Source organism: Acomys minous (genome assembly GCF_964271855.1).
Source record: "Acomys minous genome assembly, chromosome: 12".
Taxonomy (NCBI): Eukaryota; Metazoa; Chordata; class Mammalia; order Rodentia; family Muridae; genus Acomys; species Acomys minous.
In genome coordinates, this window is record NC_140493.1 from 80418821 (window position 1) to 80433961 (window position 15141).

The 15141-nt window shown below is 50.8% G+C and overlaps 2 protein-coding genes across 3 annotated transcripts in view; both read left to right on the forward strand.

The window, feature by feature from the left end:
• The window catches only part of RNF43 (ring finger protein 43), a 75907-nt gene extending 72695 nt beyond the window's left edge, over nt 1–3212 (forward strand). Inside the window, exon 9 of the mRNA XM_084749546.1 lies at nt 2674–3212. Coding sequence (XP_084605672.1) covers nt 2674–2717 — 44 coding nt within the window. The 3' untranslated portion in view covers nt 2718–3212. The remainder of the gene's footprint in view (nt 1–2673) is intronic.
• Nucleotides 3213–6741: 3529 nt separating this feature from the next.
• Nucleotides 6742–13454, forward strand: SUPT4H1 (SPT4 homolog, DSIF elongation factor subunit). Of its 2 annotated transcripts, none has more exons than XM_084749558.1 (5): nt 6742–6980; nt 7455–7561; nt 11872–11927; nt 12268–12321; nt 13069–13454. In XM_084749558.1, the coding sequence occupies exons 1-5, from the start codon at nt 6780–6782 to the stop codon at nt 13134–13136; spliced, it is 486 nt and encodes a 161-aa protein (XP_084605684.1). In that variant the 5' UTR covers nt 6742–6779; the 3' UTR covers nt 13137–13454. The 2 variants fall into 2 exon arrangements, with proteins under 2 accessions (XP_084605684.1, XP_084605685.1); XM_084749559.1 differs by having other exon boundaries at nt 6747–6921.
• Nucleotides 13455–15141: the final 1687 nt, after the last annotated feature.

The window sequence follows — 15141 nt, forward strand, 5'->3', positions numbered from 1 at the left end:
GTGCTCTGGGGGTTATGCCTGGATATTGCAGGGCAGGTGAAAACAGCCAAGGGGCTGGTGAACCCAGGAGGATATAACTTGCCTGAAGCACAGATTTCATAGGCAGTTCCCAGCTCCCCTAGGGGCTTTTAGGTTTCGGTAAAAGAACCATTAAGATGCCTGGCAGTGGTGGCGCATGCCTTTAATCCCAGCATTCAGGAAGCAGAGGCAGGTGGATCTTGTGAGTTTGAGGCCAGCCTGGTCTACAGAGTGAGTTCCAGGACAGCCAGGGCTATACAGAGAAACCCTGTCTTGAAAAATCAAATAAACAAACTAACAAATCAGAGAGAAAGGAAGGAAGGAAGAAAGAAGGAGGACCCTCTAAGGCTTCTCTTCCAAGCACTCTTGCTAACAAGGCCAGCCACATTTTTATGGGAATTCTGTAGCGCCTCAGCTCTAAGCCAAAGCTTTGCACGACCATCCTTCCTTCCCAAGGCTCTCTACCTCCTACTCCCCCCACCTTTGAGAGACACTATATGGATGGTTTACCTCCAACCACTGCTAAAAAGAACCCTTCTAATTCAAAACTGGACCCCAGAGGCCCTGAAATACAAAACCTGCAATCCTACAGGCAGGACTTGAGATGGATGGACTTCATCCATCCATCAACCCATCCATCCACCCATCTATCCATCCATCCACCCATCTATCCATCCATCCACCCATCTATCCATCCATCCACCCATCCATCCATCCATCCATCCATCCATCCACCCATCTATCCATCCATCCACCCATCCATCCATCCATCCATCCACCCATCCATCCATCCATCCACCCATCCATCCACCCATCCATCCACCCATCCATCCACCCATCTATCCATCCATCCACCCATCCATCCACCCACCCATCCATCCATCCATCCATCCATCCACCCATCCATCCACCCATCCACCCATCCATCCATCCACCCATCCATCCACCCACCCATCCATCCACCCATCTATCCATCCATCCATCCACCCATCCATCCATCCACCCATCCATCCATCCATCCACCCATCCATCCACCCATCCATCCACCCATCTATCCATCCATCCACCCATCCATCCACCCATCTATCCATCCATCCATCCATCCATCCACCCATCCATCCATCCATCCACCCATCCACCCATCCATCCACCCATCTATCCATCCATCCATCCATCCATCCATCCATCCATCTATCCACCCATCCATCCATCCACCCATCCATCCATCCATCCATCCATCTATCCACCCATCCATCCATCCATTTATCCATCCATCCATCCACTTCCTCCTCCTGATGACATGCTTGCTATATGTTAGGTCCTAGGCAGGCTTCTGAGAACACGGAGCATGCCATCCAGGAGACCCAGGTCCATGGGGAGACGGGCACACAAACAGTGTAGGATGACAGTGTCCACAGTCATGTGGTGTGAGCACGGGCCAGGTGTTTGATGGTTCCCTTTGGACCCTGTCATATCTGCTTTGAGTGCTGCCAGAGTCAGACCACATTTCGTTGTAAACTCGGTGCCTCCCTTCTTCTTCTTCTTCTTCTTCTTCTTCTTCTTCTTCTTCTTCTTCTTCTTCTTGTTTTTGTTTTTGTTTTTTGAGACAGAGTTTCTCTGTGTAGCCTTGGCTGTCCTGGACCCGCTTTGTACACCAGGCTGGCCTCGAACTCACAGCTATCCACCTGCCTCTGCCTCCCGAGTCCTGGGATTATAGGAGTGCGACACCACGCCCAGCTGCCTCCCTTCTTCTTAATCCCCACATCCTCTGTTTCCTGTGCCTCTGCCAGCTCTGTCTCCTCAAGTCCGCTACTGATGACCCCTACCCTTGTGGCATACAGCCTGAAGGTAAAAGCAAAAGCCTCCCTCTGACAGGACCATGAAGTCAGGAGGCCTGACCCCCTAGCGTTGTGTCCCATAGGGATGTGCAGTACAGCTAGCTCCCTCTGCCCCTCCTGTCAGGGCCACCAGCCTTTCAGTGACCTTTCTAGAATCAAATGCTCTGTTATGTCCACAGGCAGGAGAAATCTAACCTAGTGCAGCCCTCAGGGCTCCAGCACCATCTACCTTTATCTAGTTCCCTTCCCTTCCTCTGCCCTCTGCTTTAGTCACATTTGGGTAAACACTAATTACAGCTCCTGCTGCCCAGGATGGCCCGCTGAGCTCCTTGTCTCTTACCATTCCTGTAAAACCAACGCCCGCCTGCACCTGCACAGTCAGAAAGTCTGTCCTGCTGCTGTGCGGGATGCGCTTTCCTCCCCCGAGGCCTCGCTTATGACCCTAGCTCCGTGCTGCTGTCATAACATCCGTGTGCATGCATGCTTTCTCTCCCAGCCTTTTCTCTTGGCTATTCTGTTCAGCAAATGGTAGCAAGCCAATCTCACAATGAATGCTTAATAAATATTTATCAGGCGAATGAATGAATAATAAGTACTGGTCACAGCGGGTCGCTCTAAGTATTTCTCTAGGTTTGTTTTTCTCTCCTGTTTCCCAGTGGTCCCCTCTCAGCTTTCAATCTAATCACCTTTGCAGACCTGTTTCCTGCTTCTCCCTCTCTGTGCTCCCTCCCCAGCCTCAGTCTCCACGGGTGGGAGACGCACAGGAGACTAGCTGGACCCTCGGTGACCTCTGTTCTCCTCTCCTCTTCTCATGCAGGCTCGGAGGAGGAGCTGGAAGAGCTGTGTGAACAGGCTGTGTGACAGGAGACATCAGCCAAGAGTCCGCTCCAGAAGACCCAGGCTTCCACCCCAGCACAGGCTCCTGCTCCCGGGAGAAGCCAGGACCTCAGCAAGCATCTTTTTTTTTTTTTTTTTTTTTTTTTTTGCCATACGTCCTGGGACCACTGGTGGGTGGTGGGAGGTGCTGTTTCCTGCCCCTAGCTCGGGGTCTTATCTTCAGAACACACCTACAGTGCAGGAAGCCAGAGAACCAGCCAGTATGTACTTGTGAGGTGGATCCCTGATGGCTGAGTTTTTGATAAGAAGCTATGAGCAAAATCTAGGTGTCCTAAAGGTGCTGCTCTTTTCCCCAAGCCCCCACTGGGTCCCCTGCTGGGTCCCTCTGCTGGCTCTCCTCTGGCCCAGGGTCCCTCTGCTGGCTCTCCTCTGGCCCAGGGTCCCTCTGCTGGCTCTCCTCTGGCCCAGGGTCCCTCTGCTGGCTCTCCTCTGGCCTAGGCTTCTGGGTTCACACAAGCCAGCAGGTCAGCCGAGTGCATGGCCACTTCCCACCTCCCCTCAGGGCTTCACTGGGGCAACTTCAGCTCTATCGTTTTGTTTTTTTTTTCCTTCTTCACAAAATAACAAGGAGTTTCGGTGAGCCCCAGTCCCTAGAGAGGTCTCGGCACCGTCTCCGGCCAGTGCCTGCCTCCTTGGTGCTCAGGAGGAGAAATTCTTCCTCCTTGTTCTTAAAACTGATCTTAAATTGCAGGCTTCGGGGAGCCAGGGTCTAGAGTTCGGTCCCAGAGGTGGGGACTTTGACAGATCAGGGAAGAACCTTTGGATGACCAAACTCCTTGTCACTCCGGCAACTCCAGGTCCTCTGAGGTAGAGGACAGGGCTAGGGGGAGTAACTGTTCCTCGAAGATCTCCGGTCTCTAAAGCCAAGGCAGGCAAAGAGGAATGTCTACTAAACTTCGTCTGGGAGGAGGGGGGAGGATACGAGGGCAGAATGTAGCCCGAGCAAGGACAGAACTCGCAGAGAGGTTCTCAGAACAGAGGTGGAGAATGACCAGACCCCGAGGGTGTGCGGGGCCCAGAGGCTAACCTTCCCGGGACGAGCCACACACACCAGCAACCCAGCAGAAGGTGCGCGCACGGAACTGGAGCAAAAGGTTGGCCTGGGCAGCTTGTACCAAGGCCAGGGCTGAGGGGCCTCCTGCAGCTCAGCACCCAGGGCATCCTGACCATTGTCAGCCCCTCAGGCAGGACCCTTGCCTGGAATGTGAATGTGGGGGGCATAATGGACATGGGGTTCTACTTGGGAACCTTCTCTCCTCAGTCAGTGGGGAGACTGGCACCCAGGCACCCACATGGGTATTTATATCTGAACCAGACAGAAAGATGCTTGAATCAGGCACTATGTTGAGAAATGTATTTATTTGCTAATATATTTATCCATAAATATGATCTGGCCTCGTGGTTTTATTTCATTATGATTTTCTCTCTCTCTCTCTCTTTTTTTTTTTTTTGGTTTTTTGAGACAGGGTTTCTCTGTGTAGCCTTGGCTGTCCTGGACTCGCTTTGTAGACCAGGCTGGCCTGGAACTCACATCGATCCGCCTGCCTCTGCCTCCCGAGTTCCATCTTTTTCATTTCTTCTCGTTGGGTTTTTTGAGGTCCGGCCTGACCCCCCCCCCCCCCGCCCCAATTCACTGCATAGCTGAGTCTAGGCTCCAACTGATGATCCTGCTTCTCCTCCCAATTACTGGGCTCACAGACGTGTACCGCTACTGTCTGACTCTGTCTGTTATTGGTGAGATCAAAGGCTGGTCAGGATAGGGCAGTTTTAAATCCCCAGTAAGATCAGAGGAAGCAGCACACCTGGATTCTCATCACCGTAGTTATTCATCTGTGTACTGTACTTTTGATCACTCTGATGCTTCAGTGACTGACTTTGTGACCTTAAGCAAATACTGTGCCTTGGTATGCGTGTGTAGACATTCAGGTGTGAGTTTGAGGCCAGCCTAATCTACATAGCAAGTTCCAGGACAGCCAGACCTACATAATAAAGAGACTCTGTTTCCAAACAAACAAACATTCAAACAAAAAGGATCTCTCACTGAATCTGCCTAGAGGCCCTGGGATCTGCCTATCGCTGGGCCCCAGTGCTGTGATTATAGCTGCAGCATACCATTATGCCCAGCTTTTTGTTTTTGTTTTTGGAGACAAGGTTTCTCTGTGTATAGCCTTGGCTGTCCTGGACTTGCTTTGTAGACCAGGCTGGCCTCGAACTCACAGCAATCAGACAGCCTCTGCCTCCCAAGTGCTGGGATTAAAGGCGTGCACCACCACTGCCAGGTTTATCTCCAGCTTTTATGTGGTGGGTTCTGAGCCAGCTTCCCAACAGGGTGCTGCCTTTTTCCAGAAATAAAATGATCCTCCTTCAGAGTTGATACAAGACTCACATGAGATAGCACAATGAAAAAATATTTCTCAAAAATGTATATATTCCAAACTGGAAAGCTATTTCCCAGTGCTAGAAAGTATCTAAACCCCACTCAGTGACTCTGTTAGAATGCAGCTTGGGACACAGCCAAGAATCAGCCTTGCTGTTTGTAGTTCAGTTTCAATTAGAAGGGCTGTAAGGACACAACAGCAGGGATTGCGACTATTTATATCCCAGCGCTCCAATTCAGAGAAACACAAATGCCTACGCTTTGCCTACACTCCAAGAAAAATGGCACTTTTCCTGTATGGATTCTTGGGGTGGGGGTGGGGGGAGTCCCTGCCGAGGGATCTGTGCCCTCGACAAATCCCCTAGGGTCGGGAAGAGCCTTTGCTTTCTCACATTGCACCATACCTTGGCGCTTCTGTGTGGCTTGTTCAGGATACCAGGTGTCAGAAGGCAAGGAATTCTGCGTCCTACACAGTTCAGTAGCAGCTGAGGTGGGGACGGGGGACGGGGGGACGGGGGGGGGGGGGGGGGGAGCGTTTGAGGAGTGAGAGGCCTAATCTACAGACGTTCTCATGGGATTATGTCTAAATGTGCCAAGAGTTTTACAAAGCGTAAATTATCAGCCAGGACGCGCAAACGAGAGGCTTTTTAGATGGAATTAAATACGCGTTCCACCCCACCCCCGCTCCCCCCATCGTCCGTGCGTCTCAAGCTAGCATTCCTGTGGACTGCAAACGAAATCCTATCACGCAGTTACAAGAAGGGGTGGGGCCTCGCCGGGTTTGTTTTCGTTCTCTGCAGACGATCCAGAAAGGCAAGGATTCACTGCCTCAAAGCTTAAAACAACCTAGCACGAAGCGGCAGGCTTATATTCTGAGCAATCGGGTGGTTGAGAACAGGGCCGGGAATACCAGGCCCTCCTTGCCTCAGAAAAGTAAAAATACCGCTGAGCAGTGGTGGCGCGCACGCCTTTAATCCCAGGATGCGGGAGACAGAGGCAGGGAGATCTCAGTGAGTTCGAGGCCAGCCTGGTCTACAGAGCGAGTTCCAAGACAGCCAGAGCTGTTACGCAGAGAAACGCTGTCTCGGGGAAAAAAAATAGTAAAATACCCAGGCGTGATGGCGCGCTCATCATCCCAGCACTGCCGTGAAGGCAAGGAAGATCAGAAATTCAAGGACACTGTCCAGTATGCAGAAAGTTGGAGGCCATCTTAGGAATTATCATTTACTGTCTCAATAAATAAGCAAACAAAAGGATACAAGCAGACAAAACAATCTAGGTTTTCCCCGGGGATCCTGAGAGAACCCGGGCCTGCAACCAGGGGACTACATCAAAAGGCCCGCGTTGCAGCGCTCGGTTCCGCAAGCCGCTCCGCGCCACACCTCCTGCGCATGCGCTGACCACACCCTACTGTCCCGCCCCTTCGGCATCAACAGCCCCCCCCAGCGCCGTCTTCCGCTCGCTCACGCAAGTTCAGGTGACGGACGCGCGCGAGCCCAGGTGGCCGCCGGCTGCCCCGCCCACGCTCCCCCGCGGGAGAAACCATCTTCTCCGGGGGGGTGGGGGGGTGGGGGGGAGGGAGGCGGGGCCGGCGACCGCCTGCACCGGAATAGGAAGTTACGTACAGGAAGTGGTGGGCATTCTGGGTAATGGTCTGTTTACTTCCTGCGCCTGTGGAACCTGTGACTTGTCTCTCCCTGTTGTTTTATCGTTTCGGTGAAGATGGCCCTGGAGACGGTGCCGAAGGACCTGCGGCATCTGCGGGCTTGTTTGCTGTGCTCCTTAGTCAAGGTGTTCGTCGGGGCCTTGGTTGTAGAAGCGATTGGGGAAGCAAAAATGGCAGTGAGAAGGTGAAACGGGGCCAGAGACGGGAAAGAAAAGGCTCTGAGATCCCGGGAGGTCGCCAGGGGAGGGAAGCCGCAGGGAGCCGTTGCTTACGTCGAAGGCGTGAGAGCAGGGCTTCAGTGCCCGCCGCCGAGGGCACGGGTGATAGTCCCTGCCTTTCGGCCCTCAGCTCCTAGCGCAAGTTTGGCTTCCCCAGCAGACGTTCTGTGACCTGACTGTGTTGACGGGAAAGACTTTAGGAGCCAAAGCTGTTGAGAGAGGAGGGTACCTGACGCCAAAGAGACGAGGAAAAGTAACCAGCTGAATTAGGGACGGGAGATGAAAGGGTGTGAGGGTGGAACTTAGGAATAGTTAGGAGAGCAGGAGTATTGGGCTGTGCAGAGAACCAAAGGGTTGACGGCGTCGAAATAGTAAGACCTTGTTCGTCGTGCTCATCCTTTCTGGGTTTTTGGTTTGTTTTTTTTTTTTTCCCTTTCTAGACTATAGACCAGTTTGAATACGATGGATGTGACAATTGTGATGCGTACCTACAAATGAAGGGCAACAGAGAGATGGTATATGACTGCACCAGCTCCTCGTTTGACGGGTAAGCCTCTGCACACTCCCGTGTTCACCTCCGCACCATCTTGGCCGTGACCCAAGAAGTAACTATGGGGCAGGTTTTTGAGGTCATAAGACTTAACTGGTCTCAGTTCTTTTGAGAGCCACTAATTCTCTGCATCTAGACCAGTAGCAGTGAGCGTCCTGTAGCTACTGAGCGCTTGACATGTCGCTAGTTCATGTTAGAATATGCTTAAGTGTCAAATATATACCAGAGAGCAAAGGTTCAGTGTGAAGAAAAAGAATGCCAAATAATCTTAATTTTTTTGTTTGTTTGTTTTTGCTTTTTTGAGACAGGGTTTTCTCTATGTAGCCTTGGCTGTCCTGGACTCACTTTGTACACCAGGCTGGCCTCCAAATCACACCAATCCACCAGCCTCTGGCTCCCGAGTGCTGGGATTAAAGGTGTGCGCCACCTCGCCTGGCTATAATCTTAACTTATTTAGACTAGTTAAATGTTGAAATAATGTTATGGATTTATTTGGATAAAAATCAATTTCATCTTGTGGTTTTTGTTGTTTGGTTTTGTTTTGTTTTTTGGAGACAGGGTTTCTCTGTGTAGCCTTGGCCATTCTGGACCCTGTAGACCAGGCTGGCCTCAAACTCGAAGAGATCCACCTGCCTCTGCCTCCTGAGTACTGGGATTAAAGGCGTGCACCACCATACCCGGCAGTGTGTTTACTGTTTTAAACAGTGGCTAGGAGGACATTTAAAATGTGCTTTTTCTGTAGTTCTGTTTAACAGTGGTTCACTATTCTAGTCTGGTGGTTGAGACTGTTTCTCCTGTATGCCAGTGCCTGGCACAGGATGTAGGAGGCGGCAGATCCCTAGTATTGAAGGGTTGGACGTACAGTACCGCAGCAGAGCTCGTGACTGCCATATACAAAGCCCTAGGTTTAATTCCTAATCCAGCTTGGATGCATGAAGATCCATGTGTGAAAGCGGGGCTAGAGGGGTGGCTCAGGTTAAGAGCCCTTAGCCGGGCGTGGTGGCGCACACCTTTAATCCCAGCACTCGGGAGGCAGAGGTAGGCGGATCTCTGTGAGTGCAAGTCCAGCCTGGTCTACAAAAAGAGTCCAGGACAACCAGGGCTACATAGAGAGACCCTGTCTCAAAAAACAAACAAACCAAAAAAAGTGCTGGCTGCTCATCCAGACATCCTGAGTTCAATTCCCAGCAACCACTTGGTGGCTCACAATCACCTATAATGAAATTTGATCCCCTCTTCTGTCATGCATTCATGCATGCAAATAGAGTGCTTATATACACAAATACATAAATCTTTTTTAAAAAAGAAGAGAAAATGAAAACCATAGTTACAGTAATCTACTCCCTCAAATAGCATCTGAATGAGATACTCTGTCATCTGAGAGGAAGAAGCCAGAGAATCAGGAGTTCAGGGCAAGCCTCAGCTACATAGTGAGTTTGAAGCTAGCCTGGGCTAACAAGACCATCTAGATGGCTCAGCAGGTAAGATGCCTGATGGCAGGCGTGATAGCTGACGTCAATCCCTGGATCCCACAAGGTGGCAGGAGAGAACTGAGTTCCTAGAGTTGTTTTCTGACCTCAACACACACACACTCCAAACAAGTTAACCAGAAAAGTAATAATAACACAAAACAAATCCAATAGTCTTGAAGAGGCCTAGAAGAGGACTGTAACCTTGACAACGTGGTCCAGTGGGAAGGATGGGAAAGGAGAGAAGCATGGCCGGCCTGGCCTTCTTCCCCAGGGCAGCAGCATTGCTAAGCCTCTTCTAAACCCCAGGCCAAGTGAAGAGCCACTCATAAGCTGGCCTTAAGCCTAGTGTTTGTTAAAGTTCTATGAAGGTGGGCCCGATTCCTTCAGGGAAGAGTAAAGATTGGGCAGAAAAGATGTTGATTTGGAACCTTTAGTTTTCATGCTAAGACACAGTCATGGATTCTCATCTCTTTGTTTCCTCGTTAGCTGTTCAAGGTTGATGCTTAATGAGGAAGCTGGGTATGTGGGTGCTACCTTCAGTCCTGGCTCTCAAGCTGAGGTAGGGGGATACGAGTATCAAGTAGCCCGTGGCCGCACCATGAGACCTTGTCTAAGAAGACAGAATCTAAAATGGAGGCATTCCCATCCATACATGAAAGCTGGACTAGTTGCTTTGAAAGATGTTAAGAGTTAAACAGTGATTTGTGAGTACAACACACACTTTGAATCCTTACCAATCTAACCTTTTTTCTTTCTTTTTTTGTTTTCTGAGACAGGGCTTCTCTGTGTAGCCCTTGCTGTACTTTATAGTCCGGGCTGGCCTTGAACTCCTAGCAGTCTGACTGCCTCAGCCTCCCAGAGTGCTGTGATTACAGGCGTGTGCCACTATGCCCGGCCCAATCTAACCTTTTTAAAGATTATTTTAAAGATATATTTTTCTTCATAAATTATATGTATCTTGTGGCTATGTGTATATGAATGCAAATGCGCACAGAGACCATAGTCCTCAGATCCCTTTAGAGGTAGAGTTAGAGACAGTTGTGAGCTGCCCTGTATGGGTGTTGGAACTGCAGTTGGGTTCTCTTCAAGAACAGTGTGTGCTGTTAGTCACTAAGCTGTCTCTCCAGTTTCCAAGTCTGTCTGTCGGCCTTCCTTCCTTCAAAAGTTGGCTATTTTTGGTACGTGTGCGTGCACATCAATTGCTCTCTTTGATGCCATGGTGTCTGACCTTCTGGCCCTTGTGAAGAACACAGCTCTGTAGATGATGTGCACATACCTGCTTAGGTCCCTGGTGTGGAGCGCTTGGCTGGGTGCCCATGAGAGTCTTGCTGTATCATAGTGTAACAGCTGGCTGTGTCATAGTGTAACAGCTGGCTGTATCATAGTGTAACAGCTGGCTGTATCATAGTGTAACAGCTGGCTGTGTCATAGTGTAACAGCTGGCTGTGTCATAGTGTAACAGCTGGCTGTGTCATAGTGTAACAGCTGGCTGTTTGAGGAACTTCTCCCCTCCCCATTCCCTCCTATTACTTTCTGGGTTTTTTGTTCTTGTGGTTTTGGTTTTTGTTTTGAGACAGGGTTTGTCTCCCTGGCCGACCTCGAACCTAGAGAGATCCACCTGCCTGTGTCTCCCAAGTGCTGGGGTTACAGGTGTGCACTACACCTGGGCTTCTTGTTTGTTTTTTAGAGCCATCCTGCTGAGTACTGTGGGTTATATCTTTATAATTGCCACCATAGCATACCAGCCCTTTTTCTCCCTATTTTGGAAACAGGGTCATTTTAAATTAGCCAAATAGACCTTGGACTCAGACTTCCTGTTTCAGCCTCCTGAGTAACTGGGATTGCAGGCGTGCCTGATCAGGCCTGGCTAGAACTATAAGAATTTGGAGGAAGTTGAGATGAGGTAGAAAGAACATTCAAAGAAAAGGAGTGTGACCAAAGCAGAGGCACAGGGTAGGAACACCAGATTTGGAGAAGTGTGGACATTCTCTTAACTTAAATCTTTTGGGAGCAGGGACTATAGACCTTAGGCTGAAAGAGTAGATTGTGAAGGGCAGAGAAAGTACTGGTGGTGGGAGGGGAGCCTTTGTAATTGCCTACGCTGGATCAATCTGCAGAGCCGGGTAACTGTCCTTACCAACTCCTGGAAGTGAGATTAGTTCCACTCAAACCACCAGTAAAAAGATAGATGAGCATTGTTGCCAAGAAACCAGGGTATGGCCTGGGGACAGTAAACGGTGTCAGTTCCTAGAACAAACCTGGCAGTTTAGGTTCCGGTCACTGAGTGATTGATGAATAACAAATAACCTCCAGAGCTCCTCAGAGCCCCTGCCTGCTCACATAGTGGCTTTCTAGCCCTGAGTAGCCTTTCTGCCTATGGAGTCAGAGCTACCTGCCAAAGGACTGTTGAAACGGGAAGTGACACTTGGAATCTGCTGTCGCTCTCTGTACTAGGCACTTTGCATGTACTGTCTCAACCTCTGAGTCTCACTGGTGAAAATCGGGTGAAGTGTCTCCATGTGTACCTCAGACTGCACAGCTTGTTAGAGCAAGGGCTTGGCCAAGTCTTGTTCATTTCCAGCAAGAGGGTCCATTGCTTTGACACCTTCCCACTAGGTTCCGACTGTTTATAGCCAGGGCTGGCCGTCCACAGGGAAAGCTTTTCTTACTGGCTGGTCAGAGACATAGACTCAAAGACCACTGTCCTAGCTTCCTGAAGTCAGCTCCTTCCCAGTGTTAGAATGACTTCCCGGTGGTGTCTTCCCTCAGCCTGCACTCCCAGGACTGTTGCTTCGCTCAGTAGGCTCAGGCTGAGTCTTCATTCTCCCCCTCTAGAATCATCGCCATGATGAGTCCAGAGGACAGCTGGGTCTCCAAGTGGCAGCGAGTCAGTAAGTGGTGTTCTTATCCTGGCCTGAGGGTGTTTGGGGATGCCTTACACCAGCGGGTGTGCAGTCTGTGGTGGGAAGATGGGTTATGGAAAAGCCGAGCCTTGGGGCTGGCAAGATGGCTCAGCAGTGCCAGGCCGGACAACCTGAGTCTGACCCTGGGGATCCACATGGTGGGAGGAGAGCACTGACTTGGCAGGTGTCTCCTCACCTCCACATGGGAACCATGGGATGTGTGTACACATGTGCACACACAACGCACACTCACTCCTATCCCTTGTCTGTTTTTGGCTCAGTTCTCCGGTCTTAACTCATTTTCATTCTACTCTCCTTTCTTCCTCAGGTAACTTTAAGCCAGGCGTGTATGCCGTGTCAGTCACTGGTCGTCTGCCCCAAGGTAATAGCAGTTGTAACAGTGTTTCTATGCTGGGCCCCGCAGAAGCCAGTCTTGCATGTAAAGACAAGTGTGGGTCTCCTCTTTGCTCTGGGTGTGTTGGCCATCAGCCCATGAGGATGGGAAGAGACAGGTGGACAGGGCTGGGAGGGCCCTGAGCACTGTGAAATGGCTGACCAGCTGCAGGGAGACAGATCAACTTTATTCTAGGGGTGAGGGCAACATATAGGAAAAGGGAAGCAGCCAGGAGGTATCTGATTGGTGCTCACCGTCTACTTCATTTGCATTAAACAGCATGGTCCTGTCAACCTTGCAGGGGCACACTACCTAATTATCATCAGATGGGGCATTCTTTGAAAAGCTTTGTCAGAGGCTGACTTCTATGATAAGCCAGGTGCTGATGACTCAGGGACATATTACACACAAGGACAGGCAGAGTAGGAAGCCCCACTCAGGGAAGGGAGTCCTTCATCTTGCACCGAGCTTAGGGAGCTTTCGGGTCATGGAGGCTGCAGCCTTCAGTAGCAGGGCCCTCCAACAACCAGTAACTTTGCTGATAGCACTGATACATTTTAGCTCCAAACCTTTGTGTTTGATGAGGGTGTGGGCCCTGCTTCTTGTTCTTCCCTGCTAGCTTTTTGCCAGGCACTTTGCCTGGAGGTTAAGTGATAGCCAGGCAACCCCCGTGCCAGGCAGGTGGGGTGCTTTATCCTCAAGACTCTCATGGGCCTATTTCTCTTCCTGTCTTAGGAATTGTGCGGGAGCTGAAAAGTCGAGGAGTAGTTTACAAATCCAGAGACACGGCGATAAAGACCTAGCTAGGTGCAGTCCACAGCATCTTGCTCTCTCCTTCCGGGCTGTGCTTGTTTTCTTGTGGACTTGAACAGGCGGAACTCCAGACACTCCCTGCCCTCCTTCTCAGGATCAGCAACACCCGTGAAAGCGACGCATCCGGCCCTTGAGTCATCTCACTTTCTCTGACCACTGGTGTAGTAGGAGTGTCTAGGTTGGTGATTCGCAGAGACTGTGTCAAGGAGAGAGTAAGATGCTGATTTTTCTACCTCTGCCCAGGCCTTTGCCTTTGACCATGTCAGGACGTTGGTTCAAATACCAATAAAATGAACTTTTGGAATGTACTGAGCTGTGGCCCACGCCTTGTGTCCCCTTTCCTTTCACAGTGAGGCTCACTTGCACTTGCCGTGTGAGATCTGAGGCAGCTCACTGAGGTCCTTCTCTCTCTGGCCTGCCTTTGAGGCTGCAGGGTACAGCTGCTCTGCTGTGCTTGCTGGTGTGTCATGGGAAGGCCTACTGTCTTGATGCAAGGAAAGCCTCTGACTGAAGTCCAGTGTTCTGTCCTCTGGACGTGGCGCAGCAGTCTCCTCTGAAGGACTCCCACGGCTCCTTAGCGCCCTTCACCCCCAACCCTAGTTTTCCCTCTTTCTTCTCCCCTTTTATCTGCACTTGGTGTGCCTTCGCCAGTGCACGGTCCCCATTCCCCTTACTGCCTCGGTGACTGTTAGGTCTTGCTCTAGGTTTGTGTGTTTCCATGAAAAGCAGGGCCGCCTCTGGCCGAGAAGGGAGCCATGGGGAATGCCACATCTGTGTTTACCGTATATTCTCACTTAAATCACAGAAATTGTGTCCCCATTTTGGTTTCTCTTCAGTTTCCATCTGTAAATAAATTACTCCTGTTCACCCTGTCTGTTTACTTCAGAATTGTAAGGACTGAAAATGAGTAAGAAAAGTATATAGCTATATACCTAAAATCCTAGCTCCCAGAAGCTGAGGTTGGGGCTTAGGTCAAGTCTGGGCTGCGTAGTGACCCCCATCTCAAAAAGCCAAATAATAATAGAGAATAATATGTCAAAATTAACCTCCAATTATTAGCTATTCTTAAATATTTACACCATCTTCATGGTTAGTCAGGATTGGGGTGATGCCCAGAGCCTCGCTGCTGGGGGAATGCCACCTTTCCAGCAGAGGTTCCTGCAGCAGGCTGTCTCAGCTACTGTCACCTGCACAAAGCCTGAGAAGGAGATCTGCTGACCAAGTGGCTGTCCCTTGACCCTGTGCTGGTCTCATCCCAGCCTGTCAAAAGCAACTCGGGTCCACTCACAGGTTCCCCGCTAGGCGTGCTTTCACTTGTGCCGCCATCAAGTGAGGGAGCGGGTCGCCAGCCTCAGTTCCAAGCTGAGCTGTTGTAGGAGTTCTCCAGCCGTGGGCGGTGAGTTCTTTAACCGAGTTTGCATCAGAAATGGGCCTCAGTGAATAGCCAGAGCAATTCTGCCAGGCCGAACTTAATCTCCTGGAGGGAACAAGGTTTCCCTGAGAGGGCCTGGGCTGTGGAGCCAACACCTAAGAGCTTTCACTGGCTTTCTCAGAAGTCCCTTGGAAAGCCCCAGCTGCTGGCCTGTGTGCTTGACCCGGGCGGGCCTGCGTGGTGAGAATGGAAACAGTTGTGGGGAGGGGAGGGAGAAGAGCCTGCACAAATAACCACACTGGGGCTGCTTGAGTTCCATACCTAGCTGGGCCCCAACTGTCAATCTCACAGGAAGTGAAAGACAACCACTGTGGGGGCGGGGGTCTTGGTGCAGCTCCCCCACCTGGGAGCTGCTTTTTCAGTCGCTCTGTCTGCTGGTCCTGGAACCCACGTGTGCTGCTGCCCAGCAACCCAGACAGGCAAGAAAGTGCTAGAGTCCCAGCCTTTCTTCAAGCCCAGAGATTGTTGAGACAGGAACTTGGGGGTGTGCTGTCCTGTGGCCAGGGTGGGGGTGCCTTTCAAATGCCATTCTACCTCCATAAGGGCTCAGTACTTGCTGAAGT